Source organism: Natator depressus, chromosome 1, assembly GCF_965152275.1.
Source record: "Natator depressus isolate rNatDep1 chromosome 1, rNatDep2.hap1, whole genome shotgun sequence".
NCBI lineage: Eukaryota > Metazoa > Chordata > Testudines > Cheloniidae > Natator > Natator depressus.
In genome coordinates, this window is record NC_134234.1 from 99,350,429 (window position 1) to 99,375,260 (window position 24,832).

At 42.4% G+C, this 24,832-nt stretch overlaps 1 protein-coding gene across 2 annotated transcripts in view; it reads left to right on the forward strand.

Annotated features, from left to right (window-relative positions):
* PCCA (propionyl-CoA carboxylase subunit alpha) overlaps positions 1 to 24,832 on the forward strand; it is a 388,477-nt gene that overhangs the window by 210,154 nt on the left and 153,491 nt on the right. For both annotated transcript variants that reach the window (XM_074963058.1, XM_074963066.1), the window contains exon 18: positions 13,429 to 13,531. In XM_074963058.1, the coding sequence (XP_074819159.1) occupies positions 13,429 to 13,531 (103 nt within the window). The remainder of the gene's footprint in view (positions 1 to 13,428; positions 13,532 to 24,832) is intronic.

Genomic DNA, 24,832 nt, shown 5'->3' on the forward strand with positions numbered 1-24,832 from the left:
AGTGGATGTATTGTTTCTTGACTTTAGCAAAGCTTTTGACACGGTCTCCCACAGTATTCTTGTCAGCAAGTTAAGGAAGTATGGGCTAGATGAATGCACTATAAGGTGGGTAGAAAGCTGGCTAGATTGTCGGGCTCAACGGGTAGTGATCAATGGCTCCATGTCTAGTTGGCAGCCGGTGTCAAGTGGAGTGCCCCAGGGGTCGGTCCTGGGGCCGGTTTTGTTCAATATCTTCATAAATGATCTGGAGGATGGTGTGGATTGCACTCTCAGCAAATTTGCAGATGATACTAAACTGGGAGGAGTGGTAGATACGCTGGAGGGGAGGGATAGGATACAGAAGGACCTAGACAAATTGGAGGATTGGGCCAAAAGAAATCTGATGAGGTTCAATAAGGATAAGTGCAGGGTCCTGCACTTAGGACGGAAGAATCCAATGCACCGCTACAGACTAGGGACCGAATGGCTAGGCAGCAGTTCTGCGGAAAAGGACCTAGGGGTGACAGTGGACGAGAAGCTGGATATGAGCCAACAGTGTGCCCTTGTTGCCAAGAAGGCCAATGGCATTTTGGGATGTATAAGTAGGGGCATAGCGAGCAGATCGAGGGATGTGATCGTTCCCCTCTATTCGACACTGGTGAGGCCTCATCTGGAGTACTGTGTCCAGTTTTGGGCCCCACACTACAAGAAGGATGTGGATAAATTGGAGAGAGTCCAGCGAAGGGCAACAAAAATGATTAGGGGTCTAGAGCACATGACTTATGAAGAGAGGCTGAGGGAGCTGGGATTGTTTAGTCTGCAGAAGAGAAGAATGAGGGGGGATTTGATAGCTGCTTTCAACTACCTGAAAGGGGGTTCCAAAGAGGATGGCTCTAGACTGTTCTCAATGGTAGCAGATGACAGAACGAGGAGTAATGGTCTCAAGTTGCAATGGGGGAGGTTTAGATTGGATATTAGGAAAAACTTTTTCACTAAGAGGGTGGTGAAACACTGGAATGCGTTACCTAGGGAGGTGGTAGAATCTCCTTCCTTAGAGGTTTTTAAGGTCAGGCTTGACAAAGCCCTGGCTGGGATGATTTAACTGGGAATTGGTCCTGCTTCGAGCAGGGGGTTGGACTAGATGACCTTCTGGGGTCCCTTCCAACCCTGATATTCTATGTTTCTATGATTCTATGAATTGCAGACACCCTCAGCTGGGATTTCATAGACCAACACGAGTGGTCAATCAGAACAAACATCCTCCAAATCTTTCATCAGTGGGGGGGTACCCACTGATAGACTTGTTTTCTACCAACCTGAACTACTAGTGCAAGAGATTTTGCTCCATGATTGGGGGCAGCTGGGGTTCCATTGCAGATGCCTTTCTTCTCCCCTGGTTCAGTCATCTCCTATATGCATTCCCTCCAGTTCCTCCAATTCTAAGGAAACTGAAAAGAAACAAAGCAACTTGAATCCTAGTGGCACTAGCCTGGCCAAAGCTCTACTGGTTCATGGATCTACATTGGTTTTCCATCACATCTCCAGTGATGCCCTAGTCCACTCATGCCTCAACTTTGCCCTAGTCAAGGATCATCTATCTTCAAACCAGGGCAGGTCCCTGCATTCCAGTCTCCAGTCTTTCCACCTCATGGCATGGATGATCTCTGGTTGAATATTAATGAGAGATTGTGCGCCCGAGATGTTCAAGCCATTTTGGTGAACAGCAGGCACTACGTGCACTAGTTACATATATGCGCTAGAGCTACAGATGCTGCAAACTGGAAAAGATTTTCAATTTGGGCAGTCTCAACACAAAGGTCAAAAATGTACTTGACTGTTTTGTTACACCTGAAATCATCTGGCCTTTCAGTTAGTTGCGTGAGAGTTTACCTGGCTTCCATATCAGCTCTGCATCCTCCAGGGGATGGATTTTCCATCTTCTCTTACCCTCTGGTTTCCAGATTTCTGAAGGGTTTTGTCAGCATCTACCCACCTGTGTCTGACCCAATACCTTTATGGATCCTTAACCTAGTCTACTCTAGACTAATAGGTTCTCCCTGTGGCAACAACATTGTTATCTTTGTTGTTCAGGAAGACAGCGTTTCTGGTGGCAGTCACTTCTGCAAGGAGGGTTCAAGCTCTTTTAGCTAGTCCTTCTTTCACAGTCTTTCAAAAGTTTGTATTAGGCCACACCCTAAGATTATGCCGAAGATAGTATCAGCTTTCCACCTGAATCAAACTATTAGTCTTCCGTGTGTGTTTCTTGAAACCTCACTCTTCCAAAGCTGAAAGGAAACTCCATATATTAGACTTTTGTAGGGCATTGACATGCTCTGTGGATCATACTAAATCCTTTAGACCCTCTCCCAGGGTTTTTATTGCTGAGAGTTAGAGGTCAACCAGTAACAGCTCAGTCCATTTCTCGTTGGATTTCTGATTGCATTAAAGTGGTTCTGTGACCTTGATAAAGTCTCCGTCCATCAAGCCCAGTCTACCAGAGCACAGTCCAGTCCACGTCATCAGCTATTCTGAGCGACATCCCTATAGTGATCACCACTCCGCTTACCACACAGTGCTTAATTGTAGCTGTAGTGAAAACAAGAATAAGTTTATCAAAGAACAGAGTCTCAAATGATAGTAAGTAAAAAATATTGGAAACAAATGGTTGCATACAAAACAAACCTTAGCACAGTTGTGTTCAGCCCCATTCACAAAAGTGAGAATCTGTGTGTATGCTCCTTTGTAGGATTGGGACATACAAAATTCAGATTACACAATTAAAATGTATTATCATATTTTTTCTATTTAATTTTATTGTAAAATGAGTGTCTTTTCACTGACCTCGTTGAGTCAGGCCCTAAGTGTTTTTTCCTCCAAAAACTAATTTCTGTAAAATGTGTAAGAATCTAAATAAAATACTTAAGTAAATAAAAACTTATTTCAGTCTCAAGTTTCCATAGGTTTATTATAAACTAAAGTTAACATCTTTTTAAATTGAGATATATCTTGACAACTTTTCTATTAACCTACATTGCCCACTTTAAATTAAATCTTTGCTTTGACTGGCATAAACAATAGTTTTTATAGTTATTTTTAAACATGTCTCTTCACCCTGTCTAAATTAATTTTCACCAATACAAAAATGCTTGCTTAGTTTGTTTTAGGCATTTTCTTTAAAAAGTTACTACGCTAATTTAAACTCTGTCAGGCATTCTCCGACTGGGAATACTACTACTTTGCTGCTCCTCACACTGTTCAGTGTAGACAGAACATCAGGGTTTAGCAATGGCATGGCACTAGATTGTCTCCATCACCATGGTGACTGAGCACCTCCCAGTCTTTAATGCATTGTGGCACCCCGTGAGGTAGGGGTGTCACATTATACAGATGAGGAACTGAGGTACAGAGAGACTAAAGTCACTCAAGGTCCCAGAAGAGAATTGAACCACGGTCTCCTGAATTTCAGTATAACATCCTGTCCAGTGGACCATCCTCCCTCTTTTCAAAGCCCTCTCACAGCTGACCCAAAAGTGTGGCTTTATCCCTAACCCTAAATATTGTGTTTATCTAATGTTGGGGGAATTTTCTTTAAGTTCCACACTTCCACCAGTAGAGTCTCTCTTACTCTACTGATAATGTAGAAGAGGGCTCCTATGAAGACAGGAAGTGGGGCATATGTGCGGGTGTTGCAGAAGCCATGCTAAAACGTATGAGACAGTGGGTAGGGGATCTTTCATTTTTCCCACCCCAGTAGTACCTAGTTTTGGGTTTTGGACTCCATACTGGATAGCATGGTGGTTTTAAGGGCATTCCTAACACAGTTCCCTCTCTCTTCCTCTCTGTAATTTCTGTAATGAATGTGATGAAAGAGGGTTGCATGTTGCTCACATTGAGTGTCTGAGGGAAAGACTCATAGATGTATTGCATTTGGGATGCTACAGGAAAGGGCTAAGGGGCTCTTTAGAAGTGTGTGAGAGACTTGAATGATTCTTTAAGATTGCTTTTATTAAACAAAGAAGAGGAACCATCTGACCGCTTTTTATGATGGAGGAGGGAGGACAGTTGCTATTACCTATGCCCAAAACTCTGCTCACCTTCCCGCCCATTAGCACTGCTTCTTCCTGTCCATTTTAGGAAATAGCCAAACCCTACAGACTTCCTTTACACTCCTAAGGCATTCCAGGTGGCTTTCTTTCCTCCTTGGGATCTAGGTTAGAACTTTATGGCTTTTCAGGAGACCCCCTTGCTCTTCAGAATGGCTGAGGAGTCTTCTTTTTGAACATCAGAAAGGGACCTGTCCAGCCCCAAAAGGTCATAGAATCATAGAATATCAGGGTTGGAAGGGACCTCAGGAGGTCATCTAGTCCAACCCCCTGCTCAAAGCAGGACCGATCCCCAATTAAATCATCCCAGCCAGGGCTTTGTCAAGCCTGACCTTAAAAACTTCTAAGGAAGGAGATTCCACCACCTCCCTAGGTAACACATTCCAGTGTTTCACCACCATCCTAGTGAAAAAGTTTTTCCTAATATCCAACCTAAACCTCACCACTGCAACTTGAGACCATTACTCCTTGTTCTGTCATCAGCTACCACTGAGAACAGTCTAGATCCATCCTCTTTGGAACCCCCTTTCAGGTAGTTGAAAGCAGCTATCAAATCGCCCCTCATTCTTCTCTTCCGTAGACTAAACATCCCCAGTTCTCTTAGCCTCTCCTCATAAGTCATGTGTTCCAGTCCCCTAATCATTTTTGTTGCCCTCCGCTGGACTCTTTCCAATTTTTCCACATCCTTCTTGTAGAGTGGGGCCCAAAACTGGACACAGTCCTCCAGATGAGGCCTCACCAGTGTCGAATAGAGGGGAAGGATCACGTCCCTCGATCTGCTGGCAATGCCCCTACTTATACATCCCAAAATGCCATTGGCCTTCTTGGCAACAAGGGCACACTGTTGACTCATATCCAGCTTCTCATCCACTGTAACCCCTAGGTCCTTTTCTGCAGAACTGCTGCCTAGCCATTCGGTCCCTAGTCTTTAGCGGTGCATTGGATTCTTCCGTCCTAAGTGCAGGATTCTGCACTTGTGCTTGTTGAACCTCATCAGATTTCTTTTGGCCCAATCCTCCAATTTGTCTAGGTCCCTCTGTATCCTATCCCTACCCTCCAGCATATCTACCTCTTCTCCCAGTTGAGTGTCATCTGCAAACTTGCTGAGGGTGCAATCCACACCATCCTCCAGATCATTTATGAAGATATTGAACAAAACCGGCCCCAGGACCGACCCTTGGGGCACTCCACTTGATACCGGCTGCCAACTAGACATGGAGCCATTGATCACTACCCGTTGAGCCCGACAATCTAACCAACTTTCTTTCCACCTTATAGTCCATTCATCCAGCCCATACTTCTTTAACTTGCTGGCAAGAATACTGGGAAGCAAGGAAGAAAGGAAAGCAGCAGAATATGGACCCTGGACTTCAGAAAAGCAGACTTTGACTCCCTCAGGGAACTGATGGGCAAGATCCCCTGGGAGAAAAGATACTGCTCTCTTCCCTTCTCCATATGCATTCTGAATAACTCAGAATCACACCTGCAGGCACTGGTATTGGTCTACAACTCACCATGATCACAGGGGAGAAGTAGAGCCCAGACACACTTCAATGACACATTTGAGTCTTTCAGGAATTAGTGTCATCAATAATGTCAAACTTCCTGGCTCAGATGAGTTGGTGTTTGACATTTATGCCAGCCAACCCTCAATTAATTTTTTTTATAAAACAAACATGAAGTTAGCATCCATTTATATTAATCTAAATTTAAATTATGCATTATACTTTCCATCTCATTAATTTTGTGTTTAATTTTTGTTCACCCTGAACAGAAAATCACTATGCTAGTATTAAATAATGAGAGTGGGCACAAAACCGGTTGGGCCAACCGGCACCCCCATGAAGAGTGATTGTGATTGTGGTGTGGTGTGTTTTTTTATTAGTAGGAAATTTTTTAATGACAAAATGCAAATGAGATTGTTATGGAAAGAATGACCTTTTATGTAATTTAATTTGAAGTTGGTTATGTAAAGTAATTGTAAGAACTTTTTTTGACTGAGCTTGGGGGATACTGGGCTAATATTGATTTAAACAATCATAACATCAGAGAAATTAGAGGAAAAATACCTCTTCTCCCATTTTTCTCCTGAAACAGGATTCTGCTATTTACTTGTAATAGTTGAGTGCAGGCTAGTTTTAAATAACTCAAGCAGCAGAGCTTTCACCACTTTTGCTATGGCTTTTATTTTTATTTTAAAAATTAAAACATAAAAGACTATCTTGTATGTCCCTCTTCTATGGTTTGTGGGCCAACAGCCTTCACAATCGGTGCTATGGCTTCACATAGGAGGAAAATCTGTCAAGGGCCCAGAGAATGTGCTGTGCCAAGAGAGCAAGGCAGAGCTATGTATGTTGTGCCTAAGCTGCTTCTGCCCCTGGAGAAATCATTTGGGCAGTTGTGGCCCCTCTACGCCATGGCAATGGCATAAAGAAACTGTAGTGAGAGCTGGAATCTAGTGCAGGTTGTACACTGGCTTGGGACCTGAAGAACAGCAGATGCCATGGGGGAGGACCATACCTAACCTGGAGTTGGAGTTTTAAGAAAGGTGCAGAACTGAAGTTTACTGTGTACCATTTTTCATGAGATTTGCCTTATGACAGCCAGTTCATTGTGAGCAGCTGCACTGCCTTTATTTCATTAACTTTACATGGTGCACCAAAGTGGTGGTCTCAGAATTGTTGTACTTTTGGTTGGCAGAGGAAAATGAATCTCTTTTCTTATAGAGCTAGTTTATGTATTCTCTAAAGGGCATGGGAAATCTGGCCAACCTGAGTGCTGCTAAATGCTCTCTTCCTTCAACAGTTAACCCTCCTTAACATATCAACTACTTATTTTCACAGCAGTTAATGAAATTTTATAGCGTGCATTGTATAACACAACTTATTAATGATTCTGGGGATGCAGAAACATTCAGTGGGTTGAATAAAGATAAACTGGGAGCTGACTGCCTTTTTATGGTAGGTGTCAAACATGCATGTAGTCCAGGAATCTACAATGTGCTGCAGCCAGGGTATTTTAGGGAGGTTGTAGCTTCTCTTTGAAATTCAGGAGCCACTGCTTCTCAAGTGGCTACTTTTCAAAGAGAAACTGTTTTTCTTCCTGTCCAGGCACCCCCATGAAGAGTGCTTCAGAGGTGACTGCTGCTTTTCAGATCTCACTGTTGCATGACTAATGCTAAGGGCTGGATTGTGATACTGTTACTCACGTTGAATATTATTTTACAATTAAATCAATGAGGGGTATATGTGGGGTAAGGTAGTATTCAGCTTAAATAAGGGTCTCGCTACATGGTCCCAGTTTAGCATCCTAAGTGGAAGTTAAACTTTAAAAAGCAGCTTACCTGTGCACAGACCACACTAGCAAAACAAGAGTGGGAGGGTCAGGGATACTGGAGTTTAGAACAGTAATAATGAAAATAATGCCAGAAAATTCTGAACAACTTTATAAAATAATTTAAATACGAGGGAAAATGGATTTTCACTATCCTGTGCTTGACATTGAGAGAGGTCACATGTGGACAGGTCATACTCTTATTTCTCACCATTGCTGATTTGCAGAAAGGAAAACAATATTAAATAAGGCAGAAAAAGCTGACAAAAAGTTGGTGTGTCAGCAAGTGTTTTTTAAGGAGGCATGCAGTTTCCTCCCCTTTCCCCCCCCGACCTATCTGAGTACTGTTATTATATTTTGCCTTTGATTTATTTCCCCCATTTCTCCCTGATTTCCATAATGATATGTTTGCACTATTGTTGTAGCCATATTGGCCCTGGATTTTAGCGAGGCAAGGTGGGTGAGCTCTGTGTGGCTTAAAGCTTCTCTCTTTCACCAACAGAAGTTGGTCCAATAAAAGATATTAGACTTTACTGTTACAGAGACAAGGGGAGTGTATGCTTACTGTATGGTCTAAATCTTGCAGCTGGATCCATGTGCACAGAGCAGAGCTATCCAGTTTTAGTGTTGGTTCTCATGTTAGTGAGATGATCTAATGATGACATGCGTGACCTTGCCTTTGTGGTAGATGTAAATACTTAGGTCTATGTCAAAAGACCAATCACAACTTGACTTTAGACAATGAGTTCCAACAGTAACTTAATAAGGCCTTTCATTATGTGGTCATACGAAACTGTACCATCTCATACTATTTGGCAAATGACATAGTACAAACTATTGTATGTAGCAACTGTGGATTTGTTCTGTAATATATTTTTCAAAAATGTATAGCTACATGAAAAATATGTTCTTACAGTTTATAGCGACTTGATTAACTCCATAAATGTTGTGTGAGCATTTAATGAAAGACCCTTTTGTCATGAAGAAGGACTATGCTATGTTAAGTAGAGTCTTACATTTCCTGAATTAAAGGGGAACCATAACTTCGAATATCTTGACTTTTCAGCTGTTAACCTCTCAAACCTTGACATTGAATTAAAGCAGTTTTTTCTTAGATAATAAAAATAAACACTGACTATACAGTATATCAAAAGTAGCCTTAAATAGAATGTAATAAGTATATTTCCAAGGCTATGCTTCAATAAGATTTGTATCTAATTAAGTCATTTTATCATTCATTTATCATTTTGTTTAATGTTCTGCTCCACTCATATGTTGTTTCATATATAATCAATGTATGCTAAATAGATTTAAATTACAGGATTATAGATGTATAAGAATGGCAAGTATTCAGGAGTAATGAGTATGTATTAAGGATGTAGGCATGGCAAGAATGCAAGGCCTACAGGCTGAGACCTTTAAGATTTTAGCTTAGCCATACTAGGCCATAGGTTTAAGAACGCTTAACGTGAGTGGGTGATCTAGGAACAATCCTGTGCCAGCAAGGCCACAAGGTTACTGTAAAAGATGTGCCAGAAGGTGATGGTACAAAACCCTAGATTGCAATAGGCTTGTTGTCCAAGATCACGAGACATCTGATTGTCACATCATGGAATGTCCTGTCCTGACACAGGTTACATGTTGTGCATAGATGCTAATGAGAATAAGAGGAACTAAGAAACAATCTATGAAAAATGGAGCGCTCCAATATTCATGGGGTGTGGAAGTACGGATAAGGAAAAGAGTGTTGAAACCCTCATGCATATACATAAGGTAGTAGGTGTGGTCAAAACAATATAAAAGAGGTTTTCTGTTTGGGTAAAAGTTGGAAGACCCCAAGGGACGACCCAACAGGAAACCCCAGCAGGAACCATCCCTCTCTTGATGATTCTCAGTTGAGAGGTCCATCGGACCCTAGAATATCTTTGAGGATGTTAGTATGACTACAGTCTGAGTCATTGCATGGGTTTTTTGTAGGATCTATAGATGCATGGGAAATTGTAACTTATTGCTTTAATAAAACTTTTAGTACTGATAAGACTTTTTCCTTGTGATTGCATCTGTGGTCACTATCCTTAGTCTTCATGTGCTCCTGGAGCCTCCAAATTTGAGAAAAGCCCCAGAGGTGATTTTTCACTCAGTTGAGCTTGAACCTGTAGCAACAGGAGCTGAACCCATGGTAGTTTAATACGGAATTACTAAATTCAATCTAAATAAAAACGGCTGCAGATGGCACCTTTGTAGCAAAACACAGAAAGCTAATTTTGATATGCTTTTAACAGTTTCTGTTATCTTTTAGGCCTGGTCTACGCTTTAGATGTAGGTCGACATGGTTACATTGTCAGGGATATGAAAGATTCAGACCTTGGCGCAACGTAGCTATGCCAATAGAGTTTTCATAGTGTAAATATGACCTTAGACTTAAGAACCACTCTCAGTGGGCGCCCCAGTAATGCTTGGTTTTCTGTTTGTTTAAATTATACCACAACAAATGCAAACAGTGACTAATAAAGAGAGCAGATAAACATATATTTTCTATGTTTTTAACGGTGAAGAGATGTATGTACCTCTTATTATGATGTTAAGCTGTTTCAAGATATTGACTCTCGTTCACTGTTTGGAGTTTGATTTTTATTGAAGGCTGAGGAAGAAAATAGTTTTTGTAACCTGGCAAGTGCAAAAGCAGTTATTGATTTCATCCCAGATAAAGGTCATACAATAAAACCTGCAAATTGGGATCTTTATAGTTTTTGTTTGTTCTTATATATGAGTTGATGCTATTTGTATTCCTGGGAGCATGTTCTCCCACATACTGGCACACGTGAATTTGATTACACATACTTGTCATGGGTTTTTAGGACAGAGGGGGAAAAGGTCTATTTTTCAGCATATAAGGAACTCTGCTTTTTATTGGGTCAAGGCATGTAATCAGACTATTATTTTTGAGTACTACCTATTTAAAAAACAAAACAAAATCTCAAAACAAAAGTGATAAAATTTTAACATTTGGGGTATAGAGAGCTGGAAGCTCACTTTGTTATGCATAACAGTCAGACCAGTTTATTCATGAAGTTTTGGAATCATATATGTCCAGTGGTGTCCACAACGGCATGCATCGTGCCTCCGTTTGGCAGCGATGAGAAACAGCAGAGCTGGCTGCCCTGCTGTCCACTTAGGTTTGGCCCTGCTGGCCCTCCATCATGGTGGGGAGGCAGTGGGGCCAAAATTGAGTGAATGGTGTGGCGACCTGGTGTGACATCCCCTCTACCTCTGTGTACCAGATCACAATGTCATTCACTCAGTTTTGAACCCGCTACTCTCTTGTCATGACAGAGAGCTGGCAAGGACAAATTTGAGTGGACAGTGAGGTGGACAGTGCTGACCCACCTCACCACTGCCATGGGGGTAGCTTCTGCACCAGGGTTTCCCACTGGGAGACTGCCTGGCTTGGCCCACTTCCGATAGCCCATGTCCCCTCTCTGGGGTAGGGAGTGACACTGCACCTGGGTGGGCTGGACTGGACTGAAAGATGGGCTGAGCATGGTGCAGACTCAGCAGGTAGGGTGAAGGGGCCAGTGGCTGCAACAGGGATGGCTCCACTGGGATTGACATTGCGTACCAACTCAAACATTTCTGGGGTGTCCCTGTATATGTCCCTAAAATACACACAAGTTCAGAGTTCCATGTTTTTCATTTTGCCTTCACACGGTTTCCACATGGCAAGAGAAAGCTCAAGGTTTTTCTCTTCAGAAGTTGTGTTTGTCCATGAGTGTGATTTCCCTTTTGAGGCAGAAGGAAGCAATAATAAACAGTGAGCGAAGCAAGTTACACTAATCTGTAGCCTGAATATTTTAATAAATGCTAAATTTAAAAAATGGATGCAGACCTGTATGTTTTTGTCATTCCTTGTTATCTTTAAATTTTCATTCTTTAGTTTGTGACCGTCAATGTGAGGGCATTTAGCACCAATCTAATTGGATACCGTTGCTGCTCTGTGGATTCCAAGCAGCATGTTCCATGTTCTCTTTTTGCAAGAGGTGCCAACACCAATGATTGTATATGCTCCTCAAATTGACAGAGGATATACTTATTTGGAAACCATGCTACTGCACAATTTATAGTAAACCCTGCTGCAGTAATTTTCAAAGATATATTTTATAGATTTTTCCCAAGAATCATACTAATTTTACTTTATGATAGTCATGGAAATTAGCATGCACTAATAGTGATCACAAGTAGAATGTGAATAAACATTGAGGACCCTTTGAATGGGTCTTTTTGTGATCTCTGAATGGTGTTTGCGACCCTGCTGCACTTGTAGGTAGAGGCTCTGCTTGAGACAGAGAGCAGTGTAGAGCTTCTGCAGAAGGCCATCACTGTGATGAGGTGCAACAAGGCTGAGTGACCTGCCCCAGGACACCAAATGACCATCTGAGAGAACTTGTCTCATGTGAGACATCTTCAGTGGTGGAATTGGGGCACCAGGTAAGTAATGGTGCCTCACGTGAGGGTTTGCAAGACTGGGCCTTTATTATTGCTAACGTAATATAACCATGAAGCATTTTTGTTTGTCCCACTGTATTCATCTCTATGTAATAGCTAATTCAAATAAAATGAATGAAGCCTTGTTCTTTTTTTCAATTAGTTTGAATTGGTGGCACTTTTCTGGGGCACAGATATATTTGACAGGAAAAGTGGTAATCGCTTTTGTGTTGTGAAAACAAAGTATTCCTTCTTGACCATGTAGCATGGCGTAGTTTGTTCCTTACCACTATATCTCTAAGACCCACCTTTGTCTTCCTTCCTTCCTTCCTTCCTTCCAACTACAGCTCTCTTTCATTTATGTCAAATGCTGCAATATCCCGCTCCCTGGCCTCCCAAACACACACATTGACCCCCCTCAGTCCATGCAAAACACCTCTGCTAAAAATAGTCTGTCTTGCCTGTTGTTTTCACTGTCATGCTCTCTTTGAATTCCTCGGCCTCCATTACTTCATCAAATTAAACTTCTTATTGCTGCCTTCAAAGGCCTGCTGAATTGTGTCCTCCATACTTATTCACCTGTGCTTCGTTTCCAGTCATTTCCAACTCCTTCTGCTTTGCCTGTGGTGCCAGCCTTATCCTCCCATGTGTCAGCTTCTCATGTAAACCCGTCTGTCTTCTTCAGTGCTATGTGCTGTGCCTGGAAAGTTCTTCCTGAGCTAATCAGTAAGGCCAATAACCTCTCCATATTTAAGCCTCACTTGAAGACTGAATTCTGCTATGTTTCCTATGAGAAATCTAGCTGATTTTTACTGTCTGAACAGAGAAAGACCTGGCCAAAGATCACCTTAACCCCTCTATTTTTATGTTTTAGCCATTCTGCCTAACCTTCATTTGGCTGGCTCTCTTTCAAGTCAAGCTTAGTGGGACAGGGAGTTCATACCAGTTTCTGTTTAGAAAACGTCTAGTGTAATTTGCGCTCTACCACAAACAAACAAACAATAATACCCCTGATCTGACAGACCCTAGCATTACCACTAGCAATAGGGGTGACAAGTAGTTTCAGTTCCAGGTATTTCCAGTAGGATATATTGCTGTATCATCGCTTGCAGGGAGGGAGATCTGTAGCTTTTAGAAAGTAAAATATTGAAAAGAATACTGCATATGTTGAATAAGTTCTAATGTACAGATGGATTCTTTATCAGCATGAGCCATAATATGTCAACCAGTGACATTTTACTAATGAAAACAAGATGCTACAGCATCACTTAATTTTTTTTCTTTCAGTTGTCAGATTGTTTTTAACATAGACACCAGTGTTAACTGTAGGGCTGAGCTGTATGAAAACATACTATTTAAATCCTGGAACTGTGAATGTCTGCCATCCTAAGTTTTTCTTAATTTAGGGAAAAAATTGATTTTGGCTACAAGATTTAAATAGTGTTTTTACCGATTATTATTTTGTGTGGCTATAAGTGCTAAATTGGCTCATGGTATATAACAGTTTTAAAAAATTGTTTTTGAAAACTAGGACACAAATTGACAGATCTCGAGAAGAGGGAACTACTGGCAACAGCATCTTCTTTGTATGTGGCTGAACAACTGAGATCACAGCAATTTCTAGGGTCTCCAAGGTAAGTTCATTTCTAGGAACTAAAATGTGCTCAATGCTTTTCTTAATGGCATCTTTCCATGCACAGGAGGAACACTGGTGAGAACTGCATGGTTCCTTAATATAGTCTGTCTTTTTCTAAATCCAAATGAGCTTTAGCTTACATTCTGCCCGTCTCTCCACCCCCCCGCGCACCCCCCCCCCAGTCAGACATGGTTATTTTGTCTCCCATATTAACAAACAGGCACAAAAAAGTGTTACGAGGCAGAATAGTAATTAATGCACATCAGGAGTTTCATTAATGCAAAATGTTGCTACATTAGTAACTAACCACAAATTGAGCATCCCAAATTTCCCATGTGCATGTTTGAAGTGATCTCAGCATTTTGGGATAGTATGAATATTCAGCTGCATAATAAATCTTCATAAAATATTGTGGAATCATGAGTAATTCAATACCTTAATGAAGAGACATAATAGTTCAGGGTCCAATCCTGCAAACACTTTCTGATGCATAAACGTTTGCAGAATGAGGGCTTTACTTTGTAAGTGTTCTCTTGAGTGCAGAGACGCAATAGGAATCATGTTTTTCCCCATTCTTTTGGGTAGCAGCGGTTGGTAATCCACTTTAGCATTATTAATTGGCCATGAATTTGTAGGTATGTTGTGGCATGGCAGCCCCATGTAGTGCCCCTTGCTGGCCAAGCATGGCACTGCCAGCTTCAGTTTCCTTCCCCAAGATGGATGGTCTCTGCTCTCCACATAGTGATCTGTGCTGGAGATGTGGCTTAGCTCTCTGGCCAAGTCACAAACAAAACTTAGCCCTTCTGGGGTAGCAAAAATCCATCTGAAAAAGTCCCAACAAATGAAAGGTCCTTCTGCCTTTGGGGGGCTTTGTTTTCAGGCAACGCTCTGGGCCCTGTTTTGGGCTACCTGTGAGAGGCTTTCTGGCTCTGGGATAGAGCACTCACGCCCAGGCTGGTTCCCCTGGTGTACCATTCTCAGCCCCTACTGGGCTCTGTTCCTTGAATCCTTCCCTGCTCTGTGTAGAACACTAGTTCCCCTGGAGTGTCTGGCCTTCTGCAGACCCTGGCTCAGGGCCTTCCACAGGAGCCTGCCTACTCCCTGAGGTTCAAGATCCCAGACTGAGCTCTCTGTGCTTTTATAAGGCTTAGGTGTCCATTAAGCGGGCACTTGACCCTCCTTAGTCTCACCCCTCTGTGTGGAAGCAGCTAATTAATTATGACACTAGTGTAGCTGTCCACAACTCCCCTGAAGGGGCTAGTCACTTTGTGTCATGGTAACCAGTGCCAGAAGACTAATTCATTTCTTTTACTCTTTGGAAGACTGCGCTTGTTATTGCCATGATGTACACAGCTTTTACTGGTCTCAGGCCCAAGATCTTAAACTGAAGTCTTTCTTAGTGCATTTCAGTGCCTTGCTGACTTCTAGTCAATGCTCTTACTTATGACAATCACCTAGTTTAATTGAATATAAAACCTGTGTTTTGGAAGTTTGCAACAGTTGCATACAATTCATCAAAATTTCAGCGTGATTCTTTTTCTTTTCTTTTTATGTTCTTGGGTTAATAGCTTTTTTACTATGACAGGCAAACATTCAAATTCTATACCAGTGGTTTGACAGAATGTTTTATTATAGAGTATTGTTGATCTGAGTAAACCAGTTTTACCGTGATCAGGAATAAATAAAATGGTGGCTTCTAGAAGTTTTTTTTATTTTTATTTCAATCCACAAAGACAAATAGTACCACATGCTTTTCAAAAAGGATTTACAACAAGCGTTAAGGCTTTATATGGCACCGTAGAGCAAGATCATTGCTTGCCTTTTGCACCCACATAGGAGAAAGGGAATATAAAGTGCACCTTTTAGTCCCCTGCACGGGTTATACCCTCCATACCTCACAGCGCAAGGAGAAGAACAGCCTACACAGGGCTATTGCTGCTCAACCTGGGGAAAATGAGTGAGCAGGGGTAGGGAGGGGATCAAAGCTTTGACTATACTCTGCACTGGCCAGCATGGAAAGTTAAATAATCTGCTGGTGGTAGAGACAAGCAACACATTACTTTCACCCTTTAAACAAGGAGGGGAATCATAAAATGAACTGTGGCTCTCAAAGTCCAAATTCATTCCCTTTTTTCATCTGGCCCTGATACAGTTTGGTGTCCAGACAGAGCTCAGCCAGGATATTTCATTCATTGATCTGGTCAAATTTACATTTTTTGGTGTGAGGGAAAACAGAAAGCTCTTTGGGGCCAGGGTAGCCTCTTTGTTTATGCAATGCCCAGCACACTGGGACCCTGACCTCTAGATGCTATTGTGGTGCAAATATTATAATCCCAAAGTTTTGGTGAACTCAGCTACACTGGAGTTTCTCCAGGAGGTTTGACTGGAGTCTTGCAAACAAGCACTGTAGAAATGTGGGTACCAGCCATAGCAGTATTTTGTAGCCAGGCACATTGAATACTCCCTTTGAGTATCGGGTGCCCAGTTTAATCACAAGGACAAATTAGAGAAGCCTGTGACTAGTCGTTCTAGTCACCATTACCTCTGAAAGGCAAGTTTGGAAATCAGTTCCCATATGCATACAAGAGCCGCATTATCTTTGTCACGAAGAAAAGGTTATTTTTATAGCTCCAGAAACCTTTATGGTCAAGGTAAGTTCTTCTTTCCACAGGAAAGAGGAAATAGTTCTCTCATCATTTTGTTCTAATCGTTGGACAGTTGTGGCATAAATGGGCATTTCTGGAGCTCTAAAGGGGGTCAAGAATATGGAGGATGTATGCTGATTGTTCCCTGTTCACCTCATTCTATTCAAAATGCCAAAGCCTTAGGGCCTCAAGGTGCTGCACCAGTTGGCATGGTAGGCATCTGGGAAACTATTCACAGCAGTCACCAGAGACACTAAGGGAAATATGTGTGAGCCTCTTCTGAGGAAGATTTGCAAAAGTAATGAGAAATTTCTTTCTTGATAATTTCCTTTAGCAGCTTCTCACCAAATTCAACCCACTCTGCGAGTCTGGTAAATTACCAGAATTTAAAATGAAAATTTTCTGTAAAGGGAGACTTAGACGTTCAGGGTATGTCTACACTATGAAATTAGGTCGATTTTATAGAAGTTGATTTTTAGAATTCGATTTTATACAGTCGATTGCGTATGTTCACATTATGTCCACATTATGTAATGTGCGTATGTAAGCACATTAAGTCGACGGAGTGCGTCCTCACCACCGTGGCTAGCATCGACTTACGGAGCGGTGCACTGGGGGTAGCTATCCCTGAGTTCCCGCAGTCTCCACCACCCATTGGAATTCTGGGTTAAGCTCCCAATGCCTGATGGGGCAAAAACATTGTCGCGGGTGGTTTTGGGTACATGTCGTCAGTCGCCTCTCCGTCCGTGAAAGCAATGGCAGACCATCATTTCACGCCTTTTTTCCTGGGTTACCCATGCAGACGCCATAGCACGGCAAGCATGGAGCCTGCTCAGCTCACCATCACCGCTGCTGTTGTGGGCAAGTCTACTGTAGGGGCTGCTGTAATCCAAGTAGCCAATGCAATCATTGACGTTCTGTTATCAAGGGTAGTGACTCTGGGAAATGTGCGGGCCTTTTTAGATTTTAGGTGCATCACATTCCTGTCCTTTCTCGCTGGTGAAGAAGTCTTGTAGCCGTACATTCCAGTCCGGTTGGCGCTGTAACACCCACAGCACTTCTGTGGTTGACACATGTAACGGCTCCAGGGCTCTTGTTTTGCCTTGGCTGAGGTACCTTGCCCTACCAGGACCTCCAAGCATTCGACGCAGAAGCACCTGCAGCAGCTGGCATCGCTACACAGCAGCAGCTCCTGGGTGCCTTCGCAGCAGACGGTGCAGTAGGACTGCTAGCCGTCCTCGTCCATGGTGTACAGCTCCACCGCTTCTGCTGCAAATATGCTCTTCTGCAACTCTGCAGCAGACAGTGCATTAGAACTGGTAGCCGTCCTCGTCGGACATGTAGCTTGGCCGGGGGTTCTGGGAAGTCTTCCCTGCCCGGCTCCTAGCAACCTCCAGGGCATGGTGTATGGCTCCACCGCTTCTGCCGCAACTCTGCTCTCCTGCGAGCTGGAGGCTTCTGCCTCAGGCTGCTCTCCCAGCCAGTAGCACCGCACGGTCGCACCTACCCCTTGCTCCCATGGCTCATGAAGCCTGGACAGTAGTAAGGAGCAGTTCAACTATAGGCTGAGCAAGTGCAGAAATGGTGGTAGAATGTGCCTTTGGACATTTAGAAGCTTGCTGGAGCTGTTGGTCAGACCTCAGAGCAACCAACATTCCCATTGTTATCGCTGCTTGTTGTGTGCTCCATAATATCTGTGAGAGTAAGGGGGAGATGTTTATGGTGGGGTGGGAGATTGAGGCAAATTGCCTGGCGTCCGATTTTGAGCAGCCAGACACCAGGGCGATTAGAAGAGCACAGCTAGGCGCGCTGCGCATCAGAGAGGCTTTGAAAACCAGTTTCATGACTGGCCAGGCTTGGGTGTTATATATGTTTCTCCTTGATGTAAACCTGCCCCCGTTGTTGATTTTAATTCCCTGTAAGCCAACCACCCTCCCTTCTTCGAAATAAAGTAACTATTGTTTTGATACCATGCATTCTTTCTTTATTAATTAAAAAAAAATGAGATAATGGACAAGGTAGCCTGGGTGGGGTGGGGGAGGAGGGAAGGACAAGGCCATGTTGCTTATTGTAGCCACACTACAAATCACTGTTTGAATGACAGCCTTCTGTTGCTTGGGCCATCCTCTGGAGTGGAGTGGCTAGGTGCCCGGAGCCTCCCGCCCCACGTTCTTGGGCATCTGGGTGAGGAGGCTATGGAACATGGGGAGGAGGGTAGGCGGTTATACAGTGGATGCAGCGGGGTCTGTGCTCTTGTTGGCTTTCCTGCAGTTCCAACAGACGCTTCATCATGTCCATTTGCTCCCCCAACAGATGCTTCATCATGTCCGTTTGCTCCCCCATTAGCCTCAGCATCGCGTCCTGCCTCCACTCTTCGCACTCACTTAATTCTTTCCTGGCCTCTGCCACCGAATGCCCCCATGCATTAAGCTGTGCCCTATCAGTGTGGGAGGACTGCATGAGCTCGGAAAACATGTCATTTCAAGTGCGTTTTTTTTTCACCTTCTAATCTGCAATAACCTCAGGGACGGAGATGATAAGGGGAGCATAGAAACATTCTACGCTCTACGATTCTGGGGAGACTGCATGGTCACCTGTGCTGCTGAGTTCGCCACACTGACCAAACAGGAAATGAAATTCAAAAGTTCCCGGAGCTTTTCCTGTGAACCTGGCTAGTGCATCGGAGTTCAAAGTGCTGTCCAGAGTGGTAACAATGGAGCACTCTGGGTTAGCTCCCAGAGGCCAATACCGTCAGTTTGTGTCTGCACTACCCCAAATTCGACCCAGCAAGTCGATTTTAGTGCTACTCCCCTTCTTGGGGAGGAGTACAGAAGTCGATTTTAAGAGCCCTTTAGGTCGACAGAATGGGGTTGGTTGTGTGGACGCAGTCATTTTTAAATCATTCTAATGCGGCTAAATTCGACCTAACCCCGTAGTGTAGACCAGGGCATAGAATACGTCTACACAGCCCACAGAAGTGAGCTTCCAGCCTGGTTGACAGACTTGGGCTAGTGGGGCTCATGCTAGTGCTCTAAAAATAGCCATGTAGAGAGCCCTTTGAAGTTGTGGCCTGGGTTGGATCTTGAGCTGCAACTTCAAAGGGCTGCCTTCACTGCTATTTTTAGAGTACTGCACAAACTCCACTAGCCCAAGTCTGTTAGCCAGACTGAGAGGCTAACCTCCGCGGGCTGTGTAGACATAATGATTATGTCTAACGACTAACAGTCATTACCCCTACCCCTCCCTACTCCTGCTCACTCTAACGACTAACAGTCGGTTAGTGTCCGACTGTTGATCCTGTCTGATTATGCCCAGTGAACACAGAGTCCGAATGAATTTCTTGTAGCTTTCCCCTTCAGTTTTCACAAAGTAGTGGTTCAGAGGCCAGTATTTACTTACTGGTGAACAGCTTCACAGTCAATGTCCACGTGCGTTTTGAGGCTTATCCACTTTGTAACAATACAGTAGAACCTCAAATATACGAACACCAGAGTTACAAACTGACCGGTCAACCGGACACCAAGTGAAGCTGGAAGTAACCAATCAGGCAGAAGCAGAGACGGGAAAAAAAAAAAAAGCAAATACTATACTGTGCCTGTATTGCATCTTAAAGATAGGCACATCAGGGGCTGCCCCTCTTCCCCCCCCCCCCCCCCGACCCTCATGCATGGGGCAGCCATTTACAGCAAGACGCCAGGGCTGCCAGCCCAAGGCAGCTGGAGCCAGCCAGCAGAGCAGGCGTAGTGCTGGGGTCTGCACCGCTTTCACTCCCTCCCCTGGCCAGTAGGGGGTTGCACTTTTTTTGGTCCTCCTTCCCCCAGCCATGAGGGGGACGCACCATTTTTACACACACCCCTGCTAGGAGGGGTACAAGCTTGCAAACTCATGCTGGGGCTGAATAGGGAGCTCAGCTGCTGCTGAATCAGGTCTGGAGTGTCAGCTGCTGGATCTGGACCCCAAACTGCACTTTGTTCAGAGTTATGAACATTTCAGAGTTATGGAAAACCTCCGTTCCCGAGGTGTCCGTAACTCTGAGGTTCTACTGTAGTAGCACTGCCTGCTGAGACCAAGTAAGAACAAAATGAAGTGAAAGGGTTTGCTGATTCATACTCACAAAAGAAATAAAAATAAAATTATTACCAATGATTTTTGAAAGATGAAGCCTTTTAAAGGAAAAATCTGTACAGATAAAAATATATTGTATATAGTATTCTTTATAGTGCTTGTGCATTATTCTTTTGGGGTTTTTTTCAGATTAAGAAAATCTCTGGTTTCACTCTCAGCAAACTAAAGGTTTAAATCCTTAGCTCAGGGATTCTCAAACTGGGGGTTGGGACCCCTCAGGGGGTCGTGAGGTTATTATGTGGGGTGTCGTGAGCTGTCAGCCTCCACCCAAACCTCACTTTGTCTTGAGCATTTATAATGGTGTTAAATATATAAAAAAGTGTTTTTAATTCATAAGGGGGTTGCACTCAGAGGCTTGCTATGTGAAAGGGGTCACCAGTACAAAAGTTTGAGAATCACTGCCTTAGCTTGACTTTTAAATGTACTTTTAGCCTTACTGTTTCTTCCCAGTACCCACCATATTTTGCATTAGAATTTCATTTTAACAGCTTTATTACTTTTGGTTCAAGTCTATTGCAAAATATATCTGTACTGGTTTAACTCGTTTGTCATTCTGATTAAAATATAATGGAAAGGAAATATGCAAGACTTGGATATACTGCATAAAAAAACAGCTAAAAATAACCCCAGTGTCTGGTATGCCCATCTCAGCAAATGTAACCAGGTAGGGCTATCTTGTGCTATTTAGCCACCACCCTTCTTTTGGAGATCTGGGGTGTTATGCCATCCTGCGGGAGAGTTAAGGGACACTGGAGCACACAAACTACTACATCCCTTTTAAGTGGTATAGCATAATCTGCCCTCTTCTTTTCCAGTCAGTCCTATTTCCTCAGGAGGTACTTTGTGGCCCAGGGGAATAATAAGGGAGTAGCATTGTGGGCAAACAAAGTACATCTTGCTCTGTATAGGAGAACCATTGGAAACTGTTGGATGTGTGTAAATAAGGAAGAAGAGAAGAATAAGGACCTACATTATTGGCAGCAGACCAAAAATGTTATCTGTTTGGTGGTCTTCAACAAGGCATGTAGTTCCTTTTGGGTGAAATTGATGTTTGAAGTCTGTGTTTGTTTTTAGATCCAGGTTGGGTGATGGAAACAGAAAAGCTAGACTGCAGGTTTTAAAATTAATGTATCACTTTCTCATAAATTTTGGAAAACTATTCCAAGTCACTGTGATCCTCTTTGGAATTCCAGTTCTGTTGACTGTTTGTTTTTGTAAATACTGAAAGAAAGTTTTGGGGAATGAATGGATGTGTGAGGAATGAAATTTAAAAGTGTTATTTTTTACATGCATTATATCCTGTAAACCAGGTACAGCTGCTAATCAGAAGTCACTTTCTGCTGGACCTGAGTTACATACTGCATACTCCTCCCCCCACCCGGGAGCTGTATATGTAATTTACACAATTGACTTAACTCCAAGGATTCCCCATGTTTTCCTACAGTTTATCCAATCCAACCTCATGGTAGTTACACCACAGTTACCTGCATTCTAGCAAATGATGGCTGGATGGAACTCCTTTCAGAAGACATCACTGTTGCACATTTTTTGGGCTGGAGGGGAAGCATGAAGTGATTCCGCTACCCAGTCAACAGTGTTTGTTCCCAGTCCCTGCCAGCCTGATGAGTGGGAAAACTAGATTCTGCAATTGAACCCAAATCCCTTTCATGATTGTGTGAAACACTAATTACAGGGAGCTGGCCAAATTCCACTGTGCTGGCAAGTTGAGTTATATTCTCATTAGGATCAAACACACAGCTTGTTGCAGTGATTCTCAAATAGACGGAGTTCTCTGTTAGAACAATCTGTGTGACATACGAATAATACAGGTTGACAAACTATACACTATAGTAAATGTCTTAGCTGTAGCAAAATGACTCGCTCCCATGAATGGGATTGTAACATCGGTGGAGCGTACGCAGGTGAGGTTTCTACTTTTTGCATGAGTGTCCATGCACAACCCTGCCACCAGTCCTTTTGGATAAATTTACCAGCCATTAATTAGGATGACTGCTGGAGATATGTAAAATAATGATAAAAGAGCAGATATTTTTCTTTATATGGTATAACATTTCCTAAATTTTCCTTGTTTTTAAACCAAACTGGTTATTCTTTCAACGGTTTTCTTGAGAAACTGGAACAGATTTTTTCCAAGCTAATTAGCTAATGAAATGCTTTGTACCAGGAGGATCAGTTACTAGTATGATGATTTAACGGTGATATTCAGATAATAGGAGCACATATTTCCTACAGGAAGCAGCTGTGAATGATTGATGATTGTTTCATTGTTCAGCTTTCGCTTATTTTACATAGAACTGTCCCTGTTTATTCAGTAGGCCAGTTTATTGTGAAACTGGTGCCACCCACAGCTGCTGAACAGATTTACAGCATCTAGTAAAATTTTGAGGCCTTCTTGACAGAATTCGATCTTGTTTCAAGTGGAAACATATTTGGCTAAAGTGAATCCAGCTTATTTTATGCCTGTTTGATGTAGTTGAGCCTCTGAGACCTAACTCATGTTGTATAGTTGAATCTTCACGTTTTGGCTTCAGTCTTGTTTTCATTAGTGGCTTGGGAAGGGAATAGGAGAGAGTCTCCAGGTGTGGCTACATCATGATATCTCATGGGTCTACTAATGTAATGTTTATACTTCTAAACCCAATTGCCAACACCACTTCCTATGTGTTGCTTATGTTGGCTGCTAAGCATATTTTCCTAATATTTATATGGGTTTTACCCTTTCATCATTTATGACTTGGAAAAAAAACCAGTGAGACTACATGCCCATATTACCTGATACTGCATGTAAAAAGAATTGTAATGCATTAAAAATATTATTATCCTGCTTGGAAAAAAACTAGAAGTTTTCTTTGTTCTTGAGGCTGAGGCAGAAGACTAGGAACCAGGATATCTAGATTATATTTCTAGGTCTTCTTGTGTGACCTTGGGCAAACTACTTAACCGCATTTTGCCTCATCATCAGTAAATGAGATTAATATTTTTTTTTATAATCCAGGAGTGTTGAGATTAATATTCATTAATATTTGTAAAGTGTTTTGAGATCCTCTGATGGAAGACACTGCAGAATTGCAAATTATTGTGTAAAATAATCATTTTATATAACTCTACGTATATTTGTCTAGCTGTAATATATAGTTATACCTTGTATTAAAAATATTTGTCTCCAAAGAAATGTATCTGTTAAGATAATGTGTTCAAATATTAAAATAAAAGCATTTTGTTTTTATCAGTAACAGCTGATTATACAGTACTGTTGGGCGAAAAGACTGTCAATCAGTTGATTCTCATTAAATTCCTGAAACAACTGACTCATAAACTTTAAATAAATTATGACCTTACTAAGGCGACAATGCTGTGTTCAGAATGAAACTGATGAACTAAGAAAACTGAAGCATTTGTATGAAGTCTTTTTTGTGAGTTATTGTAGATTTGCATCCAACAACAAACTAAACATTTTGGAGTAAAACCTCACCTACATCCAGTAAGTTGTGGGAAGGGGGAGCCACAAATGAGTTGCTTGCAGCTCCCTAGCCTTGTCTGTGTAGTTTTCCCTATCTTCTGCGTAGTTTGGAGCAGCCATTGAACTGTTCAGGGATCAATGGAGTGCAGCACCTTTCAGGCATGCTTGCTCCCACCCAGCATGTAGATGGGTCTGGGAGGGTGTGGCATAGAGTCTGCTCTATGCCAGCCAAGGATTCTCCTATGCTGGCTGAATGCTCAGCTTGGCTGTCCACTTGAAGAAGCTTTCTGGCCCCTTTGCCCCAGTGGAGAAGCACAAAGGGTCCAAAGCAGGAGCCAGCATCTGGCCCATGACATTCAAAAATAGAAAATGTTGTGATCTAAAAATAAACTTAAATTTAGTAGAGTAATCTATGCAGGCCTCTTGCAAGGAGGTAATGTTCTCATTTGCAGCACAGTCTCAATCATCAGTAAATCGTATCAGCAATATGCTGTTTTTTTATAGAGCTGCAGTAATAACATGAGCAGTTATTGTAAATACAGCTAAACATTTATACTTCAGATTATTCTACAGATACCCCTCTGGTGTGAAATAAAGATAAAACACTTTATTTTCATTTGGTAAGGATGAGTAACCACAACCCACTTGTGGCTTTACTTTATTCCACCACTTCTGAGATATGTAGTCATCATTAGCTCATGAAAATAACACTGTCTCAGTCTGGGTCCCGATCTCCTCATCAACAACTCAAGCGTTGCTTTAATGATTTATTATGATACCCCGAGAACCCCTTGATATATTTATGGAATCATTATAGCTTCAGATGATTATTCCATTATTTCTTTTTCTTTCCTCGTGGACTACTAAATTACTGAGAATCTTTTCCCCCCTTCTCTTTGTAATATCCTTGTATGTACTGGGATATACTTATATTTTCCCTTTGACTTAAGCAGTACTTGTTGAGTACTTCTGACTTCTCCTAATAAATTATTTTTTTCTAAACCTTTTCCATTTTTGTTGCCCTTCCCTAAAGAAAGTTAAACCAGCT